The 15,672-nt window shown below is 40.9% G+C and overlaps 1 protein-coding gene across 2 annotated transcripts in view; it reads right to left on the minus strand.

Annotated features, from left to right (window-relative positions):
* afg2a (AFG2 AAA ATPase homolog A) overlaps nucleotides 1-14,145 on the minus strand; it is a 385,051-nt gene extending 370,906 nt beyond the window's left edge. For both annotated transcript variants that reach the window (XM_073042831.1, XM_073042829.1), the window contains exons 1-5: nucleotides 13,889-14,145; nucleotides 12,251-12,375; nucleotides 9,672-9,829; nucleotides 8,963-9,021; nucleotides 5,679-6,356 (exon numbers count right to left, since the gene is read on the minus strand). In XM_073042831.1, coding sequence (XP_072898932.1) covers nucleotides 5,679-6,356; nucleotides 8,963-9,021; nucleotides 9,672-9,829; nucleotides 12,251-12,375; nucleotides 13,889-14,078 — 1,210 coding nt within the window. In that variant the 5' untranslated portion in view covers nucleotides 14,079-14,145. The remainder of the gene's footprint in view (nucleotides 1-5,678; nucleotides 6,357-8,962; nucleotides 9,022-9,671; nucleotides 9,830-12,250; nucleotides 12,376-13,888) is intronic.
* Nucleotides 14,146-15,672: the final 1,527 nt, after the last annotated feature.

Genomic DNA, 15,672 nt, shown 5'->3' on the forward strand with positions numbered 1-15,672 from the left:
ATCTAAACAAATGAAATTTAAGGTTTGAGAGGCAAGTTGGCAAGGACAGATTCTTCAAATGCTCTTGCAAATAGGCAAACTCACCACAATCCTTATTAAACATTTGGATAATAGGTCTAATGGAACATTTCAAGTCTGATGACATGAAGTTATGTGGAAATGTAAATTGTGGTGAGAATGCAAAGAGACAAGCTGAAGTGAACTGGAAAAAATGTGATAGATGAAACACAATGTTGTAAAATGTAAAATTATCCAGTTCAATAAATGAAAACAAAGGTAGAAAAACTCAGATTTTTTTTCAAATGGTGAGAGAACTGGGAAACACTGATGTCTAGAGGGATCTGGATGTCCTTGTACATAGTTTACTGGAAGCTGATATATAGGAGCAACAATGACAGAAATGCTGGAAGAACTCAGCCAGTCAGGCAGCACCAGTGGAAAGAGAACCAGTTAATATTCAAGTTAAAAACTCTTCTATTTCAATAGACAATAGACAATAGGTGCAGAAGTAGACCATTTGGCCCTTCGAGCCTGCACCGCCATTTTGAGATCATGGCTGATCAACTACTATCAATATCTGGTTCCTGCCTTGTCCCCATATCCCTTGATTCCCCTATCCATAAGATACCTATCTAGCTCCTTCTTGAAAGCATCCAGAGAATTGGCCTCCACTACCTTCCGAGGCAGTGCATTCCAGACCCCCACAACTCTCTGGGAGAAGAAGTTTTTCCTTAACTCTGTCCTAAATGACCTACCCCTTATTCTCAAACCATGCCCTCTGGTACTGGACTCTCCCAGCATCTGGAACATATTTCCTGCCTCTATCTTGTCCAATCCCTTAATAATCTTATATGTTTCGATCAGATCCCCTCTCAATCTCCTTAATTCCAGCATGTACAAGCCCAGTCTCTCTAACCTCTCTGCGTAAGACAGTCCAGACATCCCAGGAATTAACCTCGTGAATCTACGCTGCACTTCCTCTACAGCCAGGATGTCCTTCCTTAACCCTGGAGACCAAAACTGTACACAATACTCCAGGTGTGGTCTCACCAGGGCTCTGTACAAATGCAAGAGGATTTCCTTGCTCTTGTACTCAATTCCCTTTGTAATAAAGGCCAACATTCCATTAGCCTTCTTCACTGCCTGCTGCACTTGCTCATTCACCTTCAGTGACTGATGAACAAAGACTCCTAGATCTCTTTGTATTTCTCCCTTACCTAACTCTACACCGTTCAGATAATAATCTGCCTTCCTGTTCTTACTCCCAAAGTGGATAACCTCACACTTATTCACATGAAACGCCATCTGCCAAGTATCTGCCCACTCACCCAGCCTATCCAAGTCACCCTGAATTCTCCTAACATCCTCATCACATCGCAGTGCCACCCAGCTTAGTATCATCAGCAAATTTGCTGATGTTATTCTCAATGCCTTCATCTAAATTGTTGATGTAAATTGTAAACAGCTGTGGTCCCAATACCGAACCCTGTGGCACCCCACTAGTCACCACCTGCCATTCCGAGAAACACCCAATCACTGCTACCCTTTGCTTTCTATCTGCCAACCAGTTTTCTATCCATGTCAATGCCTTCCCCCCGATGCCCTGAGCTTTGATTTTACCCACCAATCTCCTATGTGGGACCTTATCAAATGCTTTCTGAAAATCAAGGTACACCACATCCACTGGATCTCCCCCGTCTAACTTCCTGGTTACATCCTCGAAAAACTCCAACAGATTAGTCAAGCATGATTTACCCTTGGTAAATCCATGCTGGCTCGGCCCAATCCTATCACTGCTATCTAGATATGCCACTATTTCATCCTTAATAATGGACTCTAGCATCTTCCCCACCACCGATGTCAGGCTGACAGGTCGATAGTTCTCTGTTTTCTCCCTCCCTCCTTTCTTAAAAAGTGGGATAACATTAGCCATTCTCCAGTCCTCAGGAACGGATCCTGAATCTAAGGAACATTGGAAAATGATTACCAATGCATCCGCAATTTCCAGGGTCACCTCCTTTAGTACCCTAGGATGCAGACCATCTGGTCCTGGGGATTTGTCAGCCTTCAGTCCCATCAGTCTACTCATCACCGTTTCCTTCCTAATGTCAATCTGTTTCATTTCCTCTGTTACCCTATGTCCTTGGCCCATCCATACATCTGGGAGATTGCTTGTGTCTTCCTTAGTGAAAACAGATCTAAAGTACTCATTAAATTCTTCTGCCATTTCTCTGTTTCCCATAACAATTTCACCCAATTCATTCTTCAAGGGCCCAACATTGTTCTTAACTATCTTCTTTCTCTTCACATACCTAAAAAAGCTTTTGCAATCTTCCTTTATATTCCTGGCTAGCTTGCATTCGTACCTCGTTTTTTCTCCCCATATTGCCTTTTTAGTTAAGTTCTGTTGTTCCTTAAAAACTTCCCAATCATCTGTCCTCCCACTCACCTTAGCTCTGTCATACTTCCTTTTTTTTTAATGCTATGCAATCTCTGACTTCCTTTGTCAACCACTGTGGCCCCTTTCCCCCTTTGAATCCTTCCTTCTCTGGGGGATGAACTGATTTTGCACTTTGTGCATTATTCCCAAGAATACCTGCCATTGCTGTTCCACTGTCTTTTCTGCTAGGATATCCGTCCAGTTAACTTTGGCCAGCTCCTCCCTCATGGCTCCATAGTTTCCCCTGCTCAACTGCAACACTGACACCTCCGAGCTGCCCTTATCCTTCTCAAACTGCAGATAAAAACTTATCATATTATGATCACTACCTCCTAATGGCTCCTTTACTGCAAGATCGCTTATCAAATCCTGTTCATTACATAACACTAAATCCAGAATAGTCTTGTCCCTGGTCGGCTCTCGTACAAGCTGTTCCAAGAATGCATCCCGTAGGCACTCTACAAACTCCCTATCCTGTGGTCCAGCACCAACCTGATTCTTCCAGTTCACCTGCATGTTGAAATCCCCCGTAACTACTGCGACATTACCTTTGCCACATGCCAATGTTAACTCCCTATTCAACTTGCACCCAGTATCCAAGCTACTGTTTGGTGGCCTGTAGACAACACCCATTTGGGTCCTTTTGCCCTTACTGTTCCTCAGTTCTATCCACACAGACTCTACTTCTCCTGACCCTATGTCCCCCCTTGCAAAGGACTGAATCTCATTCCTCACCAACAGGGCCACCCCACCCCCTCTGCCCACATTTCTGTCCCTACGATAGCACGTATACCCTTGTACATTCATTTCCCAAGTCTGATCTCCCTGCAGCCATGTCTCCGTTATCCCAACAACATCATAGTTACCCATTCGCACCTGAGCTTCAAGCTCATCCGCCTTATTTCTGACACTTCGTGCATTCAGATATAGAATTTTTAGCCCATTTCTCCTCTCTCTGTTTGAATCACTGCCTATTGTGCTTAACGCAGCTCCTCGAGCTCCCATCAGGCTATACGCCCCTAGAATTTTGTTGTCCTTCCTAAATTTACTTATTCTTTCAACACATTTAACTTCATGTTCCATCAGACCATCCCTCTGTACATGTGTCCTCCTTATCACTTGTTCTGCCTCACCTTTCTCTACTACACACTTAATATTCCGGAACCGTGTAGTCCCCACCTGTCCTTTATTCTTCCTCTCGCTATCCTCTCTCACATTCTGGTTCCCCGCCCCCTGCAAATTTAGTTTAAACCCCCCCCAAGAAGCACTAGCAAACTTCCCTGCAAGAATGTTAGTACCGCTCCAGTAATCACATCCAGTACCGCTCCATTTCCTCACAAATGATTATCCAGTACCCCATTAAATGCATACTATGCTCCACAGCTGGTTGTTATGCAAGAGACTTCTATATTCTCACCACTCTACTCAATTATAAATGTACAAATTAGTTATCGGACTCCTTGGTTACCAACTTACAATAAGTGCTTTGGTAACACTTTTCTCCCCATTGAGGTATTATCTCTATAAACATAAAATGCTGGAGGAGCTCAGCAGGTCAGGCAGCATCTATAGAGGGTAATAAACGGTCTAAGTTTCAGGTCAAGGCCTTTGATCAGGATCAGGTCCTTTAACTGTTTATTCTGCTCCATAGATGCTGCCCGACTTGCCGAGATCCTTTGGCATATGTATGTATTGCTCAAGTTTTCCAGCATCTGCAGAATCTCTCGTGTTTATCCCAACAAAACCTTTTTAGAAGTTCAAAACCTCTACTTAGTCACTCCTTTCTTCTGAAGACAAGAGACAAGGGCCATTCAACAAATTCCTGAAACGCATTCCCGGATTTTTACTATCATCTTTTTAAATCTTCCCTTTAATGCCACACAGATACTTTTCTCAAAAAATATGGCGCCCAAAAGTGTACACAAAGTGTGGTATAACCAATGTTCCATCGAGGTTAACAAAATTTCTTATGTTTCAACTCTATCCCTCTAAATGTAAACCTTAGTGATTGGTTTGCCTCCCCCCCCCCCCAAGTCACGCTAGTTTGTAGTACACCTTTAACAATTTCACTACCAACTCTGCCAGTAGACTTGATGGAGATGAACCAACAGTTCTGAAGTTATGTGGTTGCATTTAATACATTTCAGGTCCACAGTCCTTAAATCAGAGAAAGTGATACTCCAGTCCACGCTGTCCAAAACCACGAGGAGGAAAGAAGCCTTGGGTGGTTCCATCCCCTTCATCAAGACAACTTTGTTTCATACACCTATTTATTTTTAAACCTAGCTGAAAATGAAAAATTAACTGGAGATTTCTAAAGTATTTACTGAGCTCCAGCATATTTGGATACATATTTGGCATTAAGTTAATTCTGTTTTTGTGTTGCTGTGAAATTTCAGATAATAGTTAAATTAAAGCAAGTGATAACACCAAAACTGCTGTTCATGTTTAAGATTGCCAGTGTTTAAACCCAACAACATGAATTCCCTATTGGGTTTCTTGGCATTATCTTATAATAATGGCTCTTAATTCTCACAAACATCCCACTAAACAATGTCACACTCCAGATGACAAGGCCATTTAAAATATTCAACAACTCAAAGTCAAGTCCACAGTTAAATCAAAGAGCAAAGTCAAAATCAGTATCAATCTTCTGAAGCAGTATATACCTGCAGGTTTGAAAACGTTATAAGATAGCAAAACAACAATTCTGATCTTGTTCACTTACTATTCACTTACATTCAAGTTTCAACTAAACAAGCAGATAGGTAATCAGCGTCTTCCTAAGCCATTGAACTCTGCTAAACAAATTTACCCAAAAAACAAACTAATTATTAAATGGGGATCTGGCGATCTACTTTGGAATAGGACAGTGTTTGTATTATGTAGGTGGGTGGCGGGGGAGAGGGTGTTCGGATGCAGGGTGAAACTACAGTAGGTTTATGGTCCTCGGCTGAACATCTTGAGGAGTCCAGTGGAACAGAAATAATGGGACAGGCTGCCAGTGGAGTTCAGTCTCCAGGATCTGCACTACACTGCATTTGCACAGAAGCCCTGTACTTCCTGAAAGGATTTCTCAACATGCTACAGCTCAATAGATTTGAAACAAAATCTGTGGAAGAGACTTTTAAGTAAATACCCTTTAAGTGATTTTGTTGCCTAGAAAGACATAACAAAAGCTGACTTGGATCATCAAATTAACATTGATAAACTTTAATCAAACTTTATAATACTATACCATAGGACATGAACAGTTGTGGTTGCTTCAAGGGTAATTCAATGATTTCTCTAATCATTTTCAGTTGACTGGCCAGTCCTCCTATCATGTCATAAGTCACTTTGGATTTGTATTCTTCCTTGTTCTGTTCATCATCATTTTGTCCCTGCAAGAACTTAATCTGAGTGAGGAGAGAAATGGAGTAAAAAGTATCTCTGTTGCTTTTCAAGCAACTGTTAGGCATCAGTATCAAGCCCTCCACTGAAGAGGAACATCTGTCAACTCCTTCCTGAATGGATTCAGACTTCTCAACAACATCGTTGTTGCTTGTTGTAGAGCATATTATCCCACTGCCTGCTTCCAGTAATTTTCCACTGTCCAGGGTATTGTTACAATTCTGAATTGGTGCAGTCTGAGAATCTGCCATAGGAGAAAATGAATACGCTACACCAGTGTCTCTATCCTGAGCAACTTCAATGGCCAAACTGCTGAAATGTGCCGATAAGTCTATTGCATCCTTCTCTTGCACAGATTTCTCAAGCAAGGATTCCTCAGTCATACTCGTATCACTGGACGGGGCATTGAATGACATTTCGGCAACCACGCCATTCACTCCTTTTACCTTCATCACCATCAAATGAAAAAGTCGACCATAAAAAGTAATGTTCAGCAAGTTGCCAGGTAACACTATCTTCCCATCTACATGAAAAACAAAGTAAAAGAAGGTAAAAATAAAATCCATAGCAAGTGTCCTAAACTGTCTAGAAACAGAAACTTGCATACAATGTGTACACCACCTACTTTCTTATTTCAGGACCTCTTAAGTATTCAGTAGTCAGTTATATTAAGTGAAATCCCTTGCCTGGTGTAAACTAGCTTATATGAATCAAATAGTGAAATGGATGAAGAAAATTGGTTATTACAGGAAATCAAGAGTAGGAGTGAAATGCTGTTTTCAGACAGGAGTGAAGTTATAGAGCCATACACAACAGAAACAGAGCCCACATTAAGGACTAAAACACTAATGCTTTTTCCTTAAATCTCTTCCTCGTTCTCAAAACCACTCCCAGATTCTACCACTCACCTAAACAATGGAGACAATTTACAGTGGGCTATTGGGGATGGAATATGAAGGGTTTTAGCTATTTGGCAGGGAGATCGGAACCGGAGTGATAAGACTGAGGATGGGGCAGTTGGTATACAAGTCGATGCATTGTGTTACGAGACTATGAAGAAGGACAGGCAGGTTATAGGGCAAACTTGCAGTCAGTGGGATGAGTTGAAGTGTATCATGGGGACAAAATCGAAAAGGGTGACGTATACCAGATTGGAGGTGTTATATTTGAATGCGTGCAGTACACGGAATAAGGTAAATGATCTTGTAGTGCAGTTAGAGATTGGCAGGTATGATGCTGTGGACATCACCGAATGAATGGAGGCTGAAAGAATATCACAGTTGGGAGCTTAACATCCAAGGATACATCTTGTATCAAAAGGACAAGCAGATAGAGAGAGTGGGTGGGGTGGCTCTGTTGATAAAAACCGAAATCAAATCCTTAAAAAGAGGTGACAGAGGATCATAATATGTAATATCCTTGTAGGTAATGACGAGAAACTGCAGAGGGTAAAGTGACTGATGGGAGTTATATATAGGCCTCTGAACAGTAACCATGATGAGGGATATAAATTACAACCTGAGATTGAAAAGGCAGGTAAAAAGGGCAATGTTACGATAGTTGATAGGATTTCAAAATTCAGGCAGATTAGGAAAATCAGGTTGGTGCTCAATCCCAAGAGAAGAAAGCTTTTAAAAACAAACAGAAGACAACAAAAAAATCATAAGCAGAGAAAAGATGAAATATGAAGGTAAGCTTGCTAAATACCAAAGAGGGTATCAAAAGTTCTTTCAGAATATAAGGAGTAAAAGAAAGGCCAAAAAGAGATTGGATACTGGACCACCAAAAAATGACACTGGAGACGTAATAATGAGACAAAGAAATGGCAAATGAACTTAATAATTATTTTGCATCAGTCCTCACCGTGAAAGACACTAGCAGTATGCCAGAAATTCGAGAACTTCAGAGAGCAGAAGTGACTGCAGTTGCTATTGCTAAGAAGAAGGTGCCTGGGAAGCTGAAAGGTCTGAAGGTAGATAATTCACCTGGGCCAGGTGGACTATGAACCAGGGTTTTAAATGAGGTAGCTGAAGAAATTGTGGAGGCAATAGTAATAACCTTTCAAGAATCACAAGATTCTGGAATGGTTCCACAAGACTAGAAAATTGTAAATGTCACTCCACTCCTTAAAAAAAGGAGGTAATAGAATGGGAATGATAGGCCAGTTAGCCTGACCTCGGTGGTTGAGAAGTTGTTGGAATCCTTTATTAAGTATGGATTTTTGGGTGCTTGGAGGCACATGATAAAGTAGGCCTAAGTCCCTATGGTTTCCTTAAGGAGAAATCTTGCCCAACAAATCTGTTGAAAATCTTTGTGGAAATAACAAGCAGGATAGACAAAAGAGTCAGTAGATGCTGTTTACTTGGATTTTCAGAATGCCTTTGACAAGATGCCGCACATAAGGCTGCTGAACAAGAGCTCATGCTACTACAGGAAAGATACTAGCATCGACAGAAGATTGGCTGACTGATAGGAGACAAAGAGTGGGAAGAAAGGGGACATATTCTGGTCAGCAGCCGGTGACGAGTACTATTCCGCAGGGGTCAGTATTGAGACTGCTTCCTTTCACGTTTTATGTCAACGATTTGGATGACGGAATTGATAGCTTTGTTGCTAAATTTGCAGATGATACAATGATAGGTGGAGGTGCAGGTAGTGTTGAAGAAATAGGGAGTCTGCAGAAGGACTTGGACAGATTGGGAGAATGAGCAAAGAAGTGGCAGATCAAATATAATGTAGGAAAGTGTATGGTCATGCACTTTGGTAGAAGTAATAAAGGCAAAGACTATTTTCTAAATGAGGAGAAAACTCAAAAATCAGAGGTGCAAAGGGACTTGGGATTCTTTGCGCACAAATCTCTCCATGTTTACTTGCAGGTTGAGTTAGTGGTAAGGAAGGTAAATGCAATGTTAGCCTTCATTTTGAGAGGACTAGAATATGCTGAGGCTTTATAATGTTTGGGGCAGACTGCGCTTGGAAGAAATTGCAAGGCAATGGTAAGGGGAGGGTGACAAGCTGGGCTTTTTTATCCACTGAGCCGATGCAGACTGTAGGAGATATAAAGCCTCCTGTGCCATGATCTGCGATTCTGTGTGTAAAGACAGCATTCAGAAATCAGAATCTCCTTACCCATATTCCTTATCAAGAAGTCAGATAATTCTTCTTTGTTGAAGGGTTCATCTTCTTCTCTGAAATAAGCAATCCCGTTATAACTTAAAACAATGTGGGCTGATGTGCAAGAACAAGTGATAAATATTTTCAACAAAGATATGCCACAGCAGATTAATTAATAAAAATATTACATTATTGGTTTTTATTCCTTTGACATTTGTTTATTCCTTCAACTAGGGTCAAAATATTACCCACCAACTCTACACACTAGGGTACAAGACTTGGTATCATAATAAGTTCATCAAGTGCACATAAATAGTGTCACTAGTAGGTATTAAAAGCTCATTTCATCTGAGCAAAAGCAGAGTTAATGAAAATTTATTAGTACATTTCTTACTATAGTACACATGTTGAAAAATAAAGCAAATCTGATGTTATATACAAAAGCAAATATTAAAAAAGCTGAAAATCTGAAATAACAATAGATGCTGGAAATAGCAGGTTAGGCAATATCTGTGGTGAGAGAAAAGCAGTTAATATTTCAGTTTGATGAACTTTCAGGAGGTTTAATTAAATGTTAACCGCTTTTCTCCCCATAATTGTTTTCTTGATCTGTCAAGTATTTCTAAGATTTTCTCTTTTTACTCTTAAGTCATATAGCAAGAAATTTTTTATTCACTGGTTACAATTCTTTAAGTGGCCAACAAAGAATCTACCAAATACAAACCTCAGAGCTACTTGTAATTCCTCTGCCTGTAGTACTGGACCAAGCAGTGGCTCAACTGTAATGGCATCATTCACTTTGATCTTTAGATTCTTCTGGGTGATTCTATTCAACCCTATCTTACCCCCTGGAAAGCTTTGAACAGGCCATGCTGTACAAACCTAAGGAAAAAAAAAGTTAGCCTGCAAACTAGAAGCTCTATACATTTGATCAACTATACAGTAACATACTAAACAGTGACAAGGAAGACAATGCATATCATCCTATCATTGCAACATAAAGGGAGGATCCCAGAAGATTATCTCAAATTACAGGAAAGGCAGATCTAGTTGGATGTGAAAGGATAGATCTTTATGCTCACAGTTGTGTATCTGTATCTATAGTTGGCTATCAGTTAATATTCAAGATGATGAATCACCAAATCCCTCAATCCATAATTTAATTATTATGATCATTTGTTACTACCTGAGATGAATTGCTGTGGACCCAATAAAGGGTTGTCCAGAGAAGCATTCCTTCAACTGCTTCATTAATAATTTGTCCCATCATTTCTAAAAGTTGATTGACAACTCTTGACCATTAACAAAACATTTCAACTTGTAGTACAAGTCCTGGATATCATATGTTTGAGCTGATTAATAACAGGCAACCAATAACCTGCATTAACCTCCTATCGAGAAAGTTCCGAAGAAAGATCATCAAATGCTGCATGATCTTTTAAGTATATCGAGATTTTCTAATTTTATTTCTAATTACCAATATCTGCAGCTGTTATGTTTTCAGGTAAATCAAGTGAATTTTCCAGACTTCAAATGGCATCACAGCACCTGAGTCCTGACATAATTCTACTGAACAATCACTGCTAGGTATTAGCACCATGTCCTGTTGTTATCGATAAAGCTCAGATTAATAATAGCCAAATATGCTCAGACCTTCAACTATACAGCTGCAGACATAAGACGATTTAAGAAACAGGTCAGCACAATATCGTGGGCTTCGGAGTCTGTACTGTACTATACTGTTTTGTTCTATACAAATATCATCCAGGAACACTATTTTGATTCATCAGATCTGACCATTGTACCCTATCTCCACCACCTCAATCTCTGATTTACACAAAATATTACAGGATACACTGAAGAATTTTACCTGATTTGATTTTACTATTTGTCTCCCCATGATCACTACACAAAGACCAGCAAGAACTGTAATGGTGAATGAGTGCTTGTTTTGATGGAGATCCAGCAACAGTGATGTTCACAAACATCAGTCCTGGGATCTGTTACTTGTAATACGGTATAAGTAATGATTTGGATGAAAAACATGAGGAGTCTGATTATTAAGTTTTAGGATGACTCAAAAATTGATGAACTTGCAGACAGTGAGCAAAATTGTCAAAAAACAGCAGGATATAACCGCAGTTATAAATTTGGATGGAGAAGGGTGGACTAATGAAAGGAGGGAAGTCAAATGCAAGAGGGAAATATACAGTAAAAGGCAGAAGCTTTAGGACCATTGAGGTACAGAGAGATCTTGCCTTGCACGTCCATAGCTCCCTGAAAGTGGAACACAAGTGGACAGGGAAATTAAGAAGGTGCAGCATATACTTGCGTTCATCAGTCAGGGCACTGAGTGTAAAAGTTGGGAAGTCCTGTTGCAACTGTGTAAAACTTCAGTTAGGACATATTTGGAGTATTGTATGCAGCCACACTATAGGCAGAATGTAGAGGCTTCAGAGAGGGTGAAGAAACTGTTCACCAGGATATTGACTGAATGATTGAAGCAGTTTAGTCATCCAAAGGGGTAGAGCAGAGTTGGGCTCAGACAGTCAAGATGCACAACCGCTCCTCCCTCCCTATCATCCTCAACACGGATGCCCCAGGGCTTTGGGGTGTGCCCATTGCTGTACACTCTGCTCACACATGACAGCACAGCCAAACACCCAAGTAATCACATTGTCAAGTTCGCTAACGACACGACCGTGGTGGGGCTTATCACCAACTATGATGAGACAATCTACAGAGTCGAGGGGGAAGAGCTTGAGGCCTGGTGCCAGGCAAATAACCTCTTCCTCGACATCGAGACAAATGAGATGGTAATCAACTTCAGGGGAACTCGCACCACCCACACTCCTCTTTATGTCGGTGGCATAGCAGTGGAAGCTGGGAGCAGTTTCAAACTCCTGGGAGTACACAGCTTGTGGTCAACCTCTCGTGGTCCCAGAACACATTCTATACAAACAGGAAAGCTCACCAATGCTTCAGCTTTCTGAAGAGGCTGAAAAGAGCTGGACTCTGCACACCTATACTCACGACAAGCTTACAGCATTAATGTGCCTTAGGAACTCAAGCCTTTGAGGAGATTATGTGTCAATAATTAAGAAGTCCCAGGATACAAACTTCGCAATTATGAAGGAACTACAATGCATACCTGAGTCAGAATAGTGATGGGAAAACTTGAAGATGATTTTTTTTACTACATTGCAATTCTTGGAGACAGAAGTAACTAATGGGGAAATGAAAACATACTTCACTCCTGAGAACTTTCTGTAACCCAATAAGACTGTTTTGGTAAACACTTACTTCCTGTCTGCCAGCAGCGCTGGTGAGGAGGATCGGTCGGCCAATGCAGATATTTGCCTGTTTCATGTTGTTAAGACCCATTTGAGCAAGACATCTTCGACAAGCCCTTGGTACCTTCTCATCAGCTACAAGGAAATCAACAAAACCATGATGAATACTTGCATTTTCCAGTTTTTACCTGAAATCTTGTACATAATAAAGTAGAGTTAATGTAAAACTATTTAAGTTTAAAAGTGCCACGATTCTATCAGTCTTGCCCAGCTATGATTTAAGTGGGGTCTATCTGGCCTGTTTAATTGTTAAGCAAATTAAATTGGTCCCTATTTAAAGTAATACATTTTTTTGCAGCACAATACAAGACAGATACCATTTTGTCCATCAGGTATGTTACAGCTTTTTGTATGAATGCTCCAATTAGTTGTATTCTCCACCTGTTTCCCCCAGGTTTGAATTTTGATTCTCTCTTCTAACCATGAATTCACTTTCTTCAACAGCACTGAATGAACTAGCTTCAACCATACCATCAGGTGGTACATTCCAGGCTATTTGAAAAAAAATGTTCCCTTTAACCTTATAAAGGTGTCCAATTTTTAAATGTGATTACATCCTGATGATGTAAATATTCAGTCCTGCTAACTGCTTTTCCATCATTCAGCAAAACAGAGGCGGGACCAGCAAGCAGCATTTACTCTCTGCTGCTCAGTTTGGGTTCCCCTTGGCTCCAGACCGAACCTCAGCCCTGTACAAATGGGGCAAGATGAAAATGATTATCCTTCATGTAAAGGTGGCATTTGACCATGGATGGCATCAGAGCCTTAGTTTGCTCTAGTCAACAGAAGTCATGCAGGTAACTTTATTACCTGGAGCAAACTCTATGGTAAAGAAATATACCTGTATTGTTTTAGATCCATGGCCATTATTCGGAGCTTTTATCAAAATTACCTTGAATACTCATCTAATGTATTACAAGATCAGAGAGGAGCTCTTTATTGAAGTTTGCACAACCTTCAATTAGGTTTCAACTAAAAAGTACAGAAAACACTATGAACAGTCAGCAGGTTAGAAGTGTTGTCATTAGAACAACATAAATCGTTTACTGTTTGATTGAAACCACCACAAAATCCACATACCACAACTTACTATGTAGAATGAGAGCATTTTACTCACTGTGACTACACCGGTTAAAATTGAGCTAACCAGTTAGCCTACCTCCTTATACTGTATAGATTGCACCGCAAGTCGCAGATCTTCAAGTTCTGTTAGAACATGAGGGTGTCTGCCTCTGTCAACATTGTCGACATGGAGGGCCTCTTGCAATGTTTGACAACGCCGATTGTTGCATCCGATGAATTCCAGACTCCTAACTCCACTACCTCTCTTACAACCCTTTTAACAATTACTTTAAAACGATTCCCGCGGTGTACGCATAGTCCGAGAATCTGATCACTTCATGTATTACCTAAATTGGAAGGAACCGATCATTTACAGGGCAAATATGTTTACGTATGTCAACCTCCACTGCTAATTTGTCGTGCCGTTTCCTTTCAATCGTGGAAAGGTTTTGAAAAAAAAAATACACTGAAAGCTAAAATGTTGGTATACCGGTTACTAATGCATCCTCACAACAGCTGTCCGTACCTTTGTCTATGGTGTCAGAGACAGTCAGTACAAGGCAGGACTGCGTCTCGGTCTCCACACCGTCCAGCTTAGCCCCCGGACTGGGGGCACCAGGGGACTTCACCGGCGACGGCCAACAGTCCAGCCCAGCCCTGGGCGAGGCGCCCTGGTCCCGCACCGGCTTGGACTTGGCTTTCTTTTTCGAGGACATGGTGTAAACAGGGCAACGTGATCCTCAGCAACGGAACGCTGTTTCCATGCGGCGCCGCGGCACTGACGTTGCACTTCCCCTGTGAAAGGGGAAAGGGCAGCCCGACCTACCGTAATCAATGACAAAGAGGCGTCCTCCAGCGGAGAGCCAGTTTTATTTAATTCAATGCTCATCCGTAGCAGAAATCTTATCTTATTCAGCACTGTTTCTCTCCATTTTCTGGAGTGCTTCGTCTTCATACGTATTCAACACTTCGTTTTTTCCCCTCCGTTTTCAGGAATACGTCTTCATACATTTACCAATAATGAATTCTAATGAAATTATTTTCAAGATATGTAATTCAAATCAGAAATGCTGAAAGTGCATTGCTTTTATAATGACTCAGAATCCGCAACCTATGAAGTGTTATAAAACTAGAAGAGTGCCAAATAAATTACGCAGTGCAAACTTCCACAAACAGGAGACAATTCAATGTCTGAATAGTGTGATTTGTATGTAGTTTGAGAAATACATGTGTGCCTGGACTCTCAACACTACACTGAATCTACAAAGTAGAAAGTAAACTTGCAATCAAAGTGCAATACATGTCACCATTTTCTTGTGAGCATTCACAGTAAGTACAATGGAACCAATGAAAAATTACACACAAAGACATTCAAGTGCAAAACAAACTGAACAAATACAAATAAATAAATATAGAGAACATGAGATGCGGAGGTTGAGGAATAAGTTTAGTGTTGGGGTGAGTGAAGTTATTCTCTCTAGTTCAGGAGCTCAATGTCTAAGGGGGTAATAACTGTTTCTGAAACTAGTGGTGTGAGACCTAAAGTTCCTGTTCCTCCTTCCTGATGGTAGCTTGGCCTGAATGTGTTAGGCATGCACAGACAGGCACCTCAGCCTCCACCCAGATAACAGGAGTCACCTGCCACTCGCTTCCAACTCGTCACCTGCAGCCTATTTAAACCCAGGTTTCATCCACAGTCCTTGTTCACCCGTTGGGCCAGCCAGCTGCTTCTAGCCTTTGGTTACCTTGTTGCCTGTGGTATTTTGTATCTGTTTGCTCTTGTTTTGTGGTGGCTTGCTATTCTGCAGTCTAACATTAAAGTCATTGTAGATTACCACATCATCCCCTCTGCTCTGGTTTTGGATCAAGCCTTGGAAAAGGTGTTTCTGATGTTCTGCGATGTGATTATTGGACTGTACTTTATCAATGTTTTCTTTCCTGTGGATGATTGGTGGGTGTGTGATCTGTAAATTTTTCGTGTGTAAGAGGGGATTGGGGGTTTTGATGCTACTGTTGCTGTTTTATTTTGTGAGTAAGGGGGGTGAGTTAGGGATTGTTGTTGCTTTTTTCTGCAAGTGATGGGGTCAGGGATTGTTATTGCTGCTGTCTTTTTTCTGTGGGGGGGGTGATATTTTGGGGTCTGAGTTTTGTTTACTTTTTTTTGTGCTGGGGAGAGTTGCTGTCTTTCATCAACACCCATGGTATTTTTGTGTTTAATGGCTGTCTGGGGAAGATAAATATCAGTGTTGTATTGTACATGATACTTTGACAATAAAATGAACCTTTGAAGCATCTTCTATATTTTCTGAC

This window comes from Hemitrygon akajei, chromosome 4 (genome assembly GCF_048418815.1).
Source record: "Hemitrygon akajei chromosome 4, sHemAka1.3, whole genome shotgun sequence".
Classification (NCBI taxonomy): domain Eukaryota; kingdom Metazoa; phylum Chordata; class Chondrichthyes; order Myliobatiformes; family Dasyatidae; genus Hemitrygon; species Hemitrygon akajei.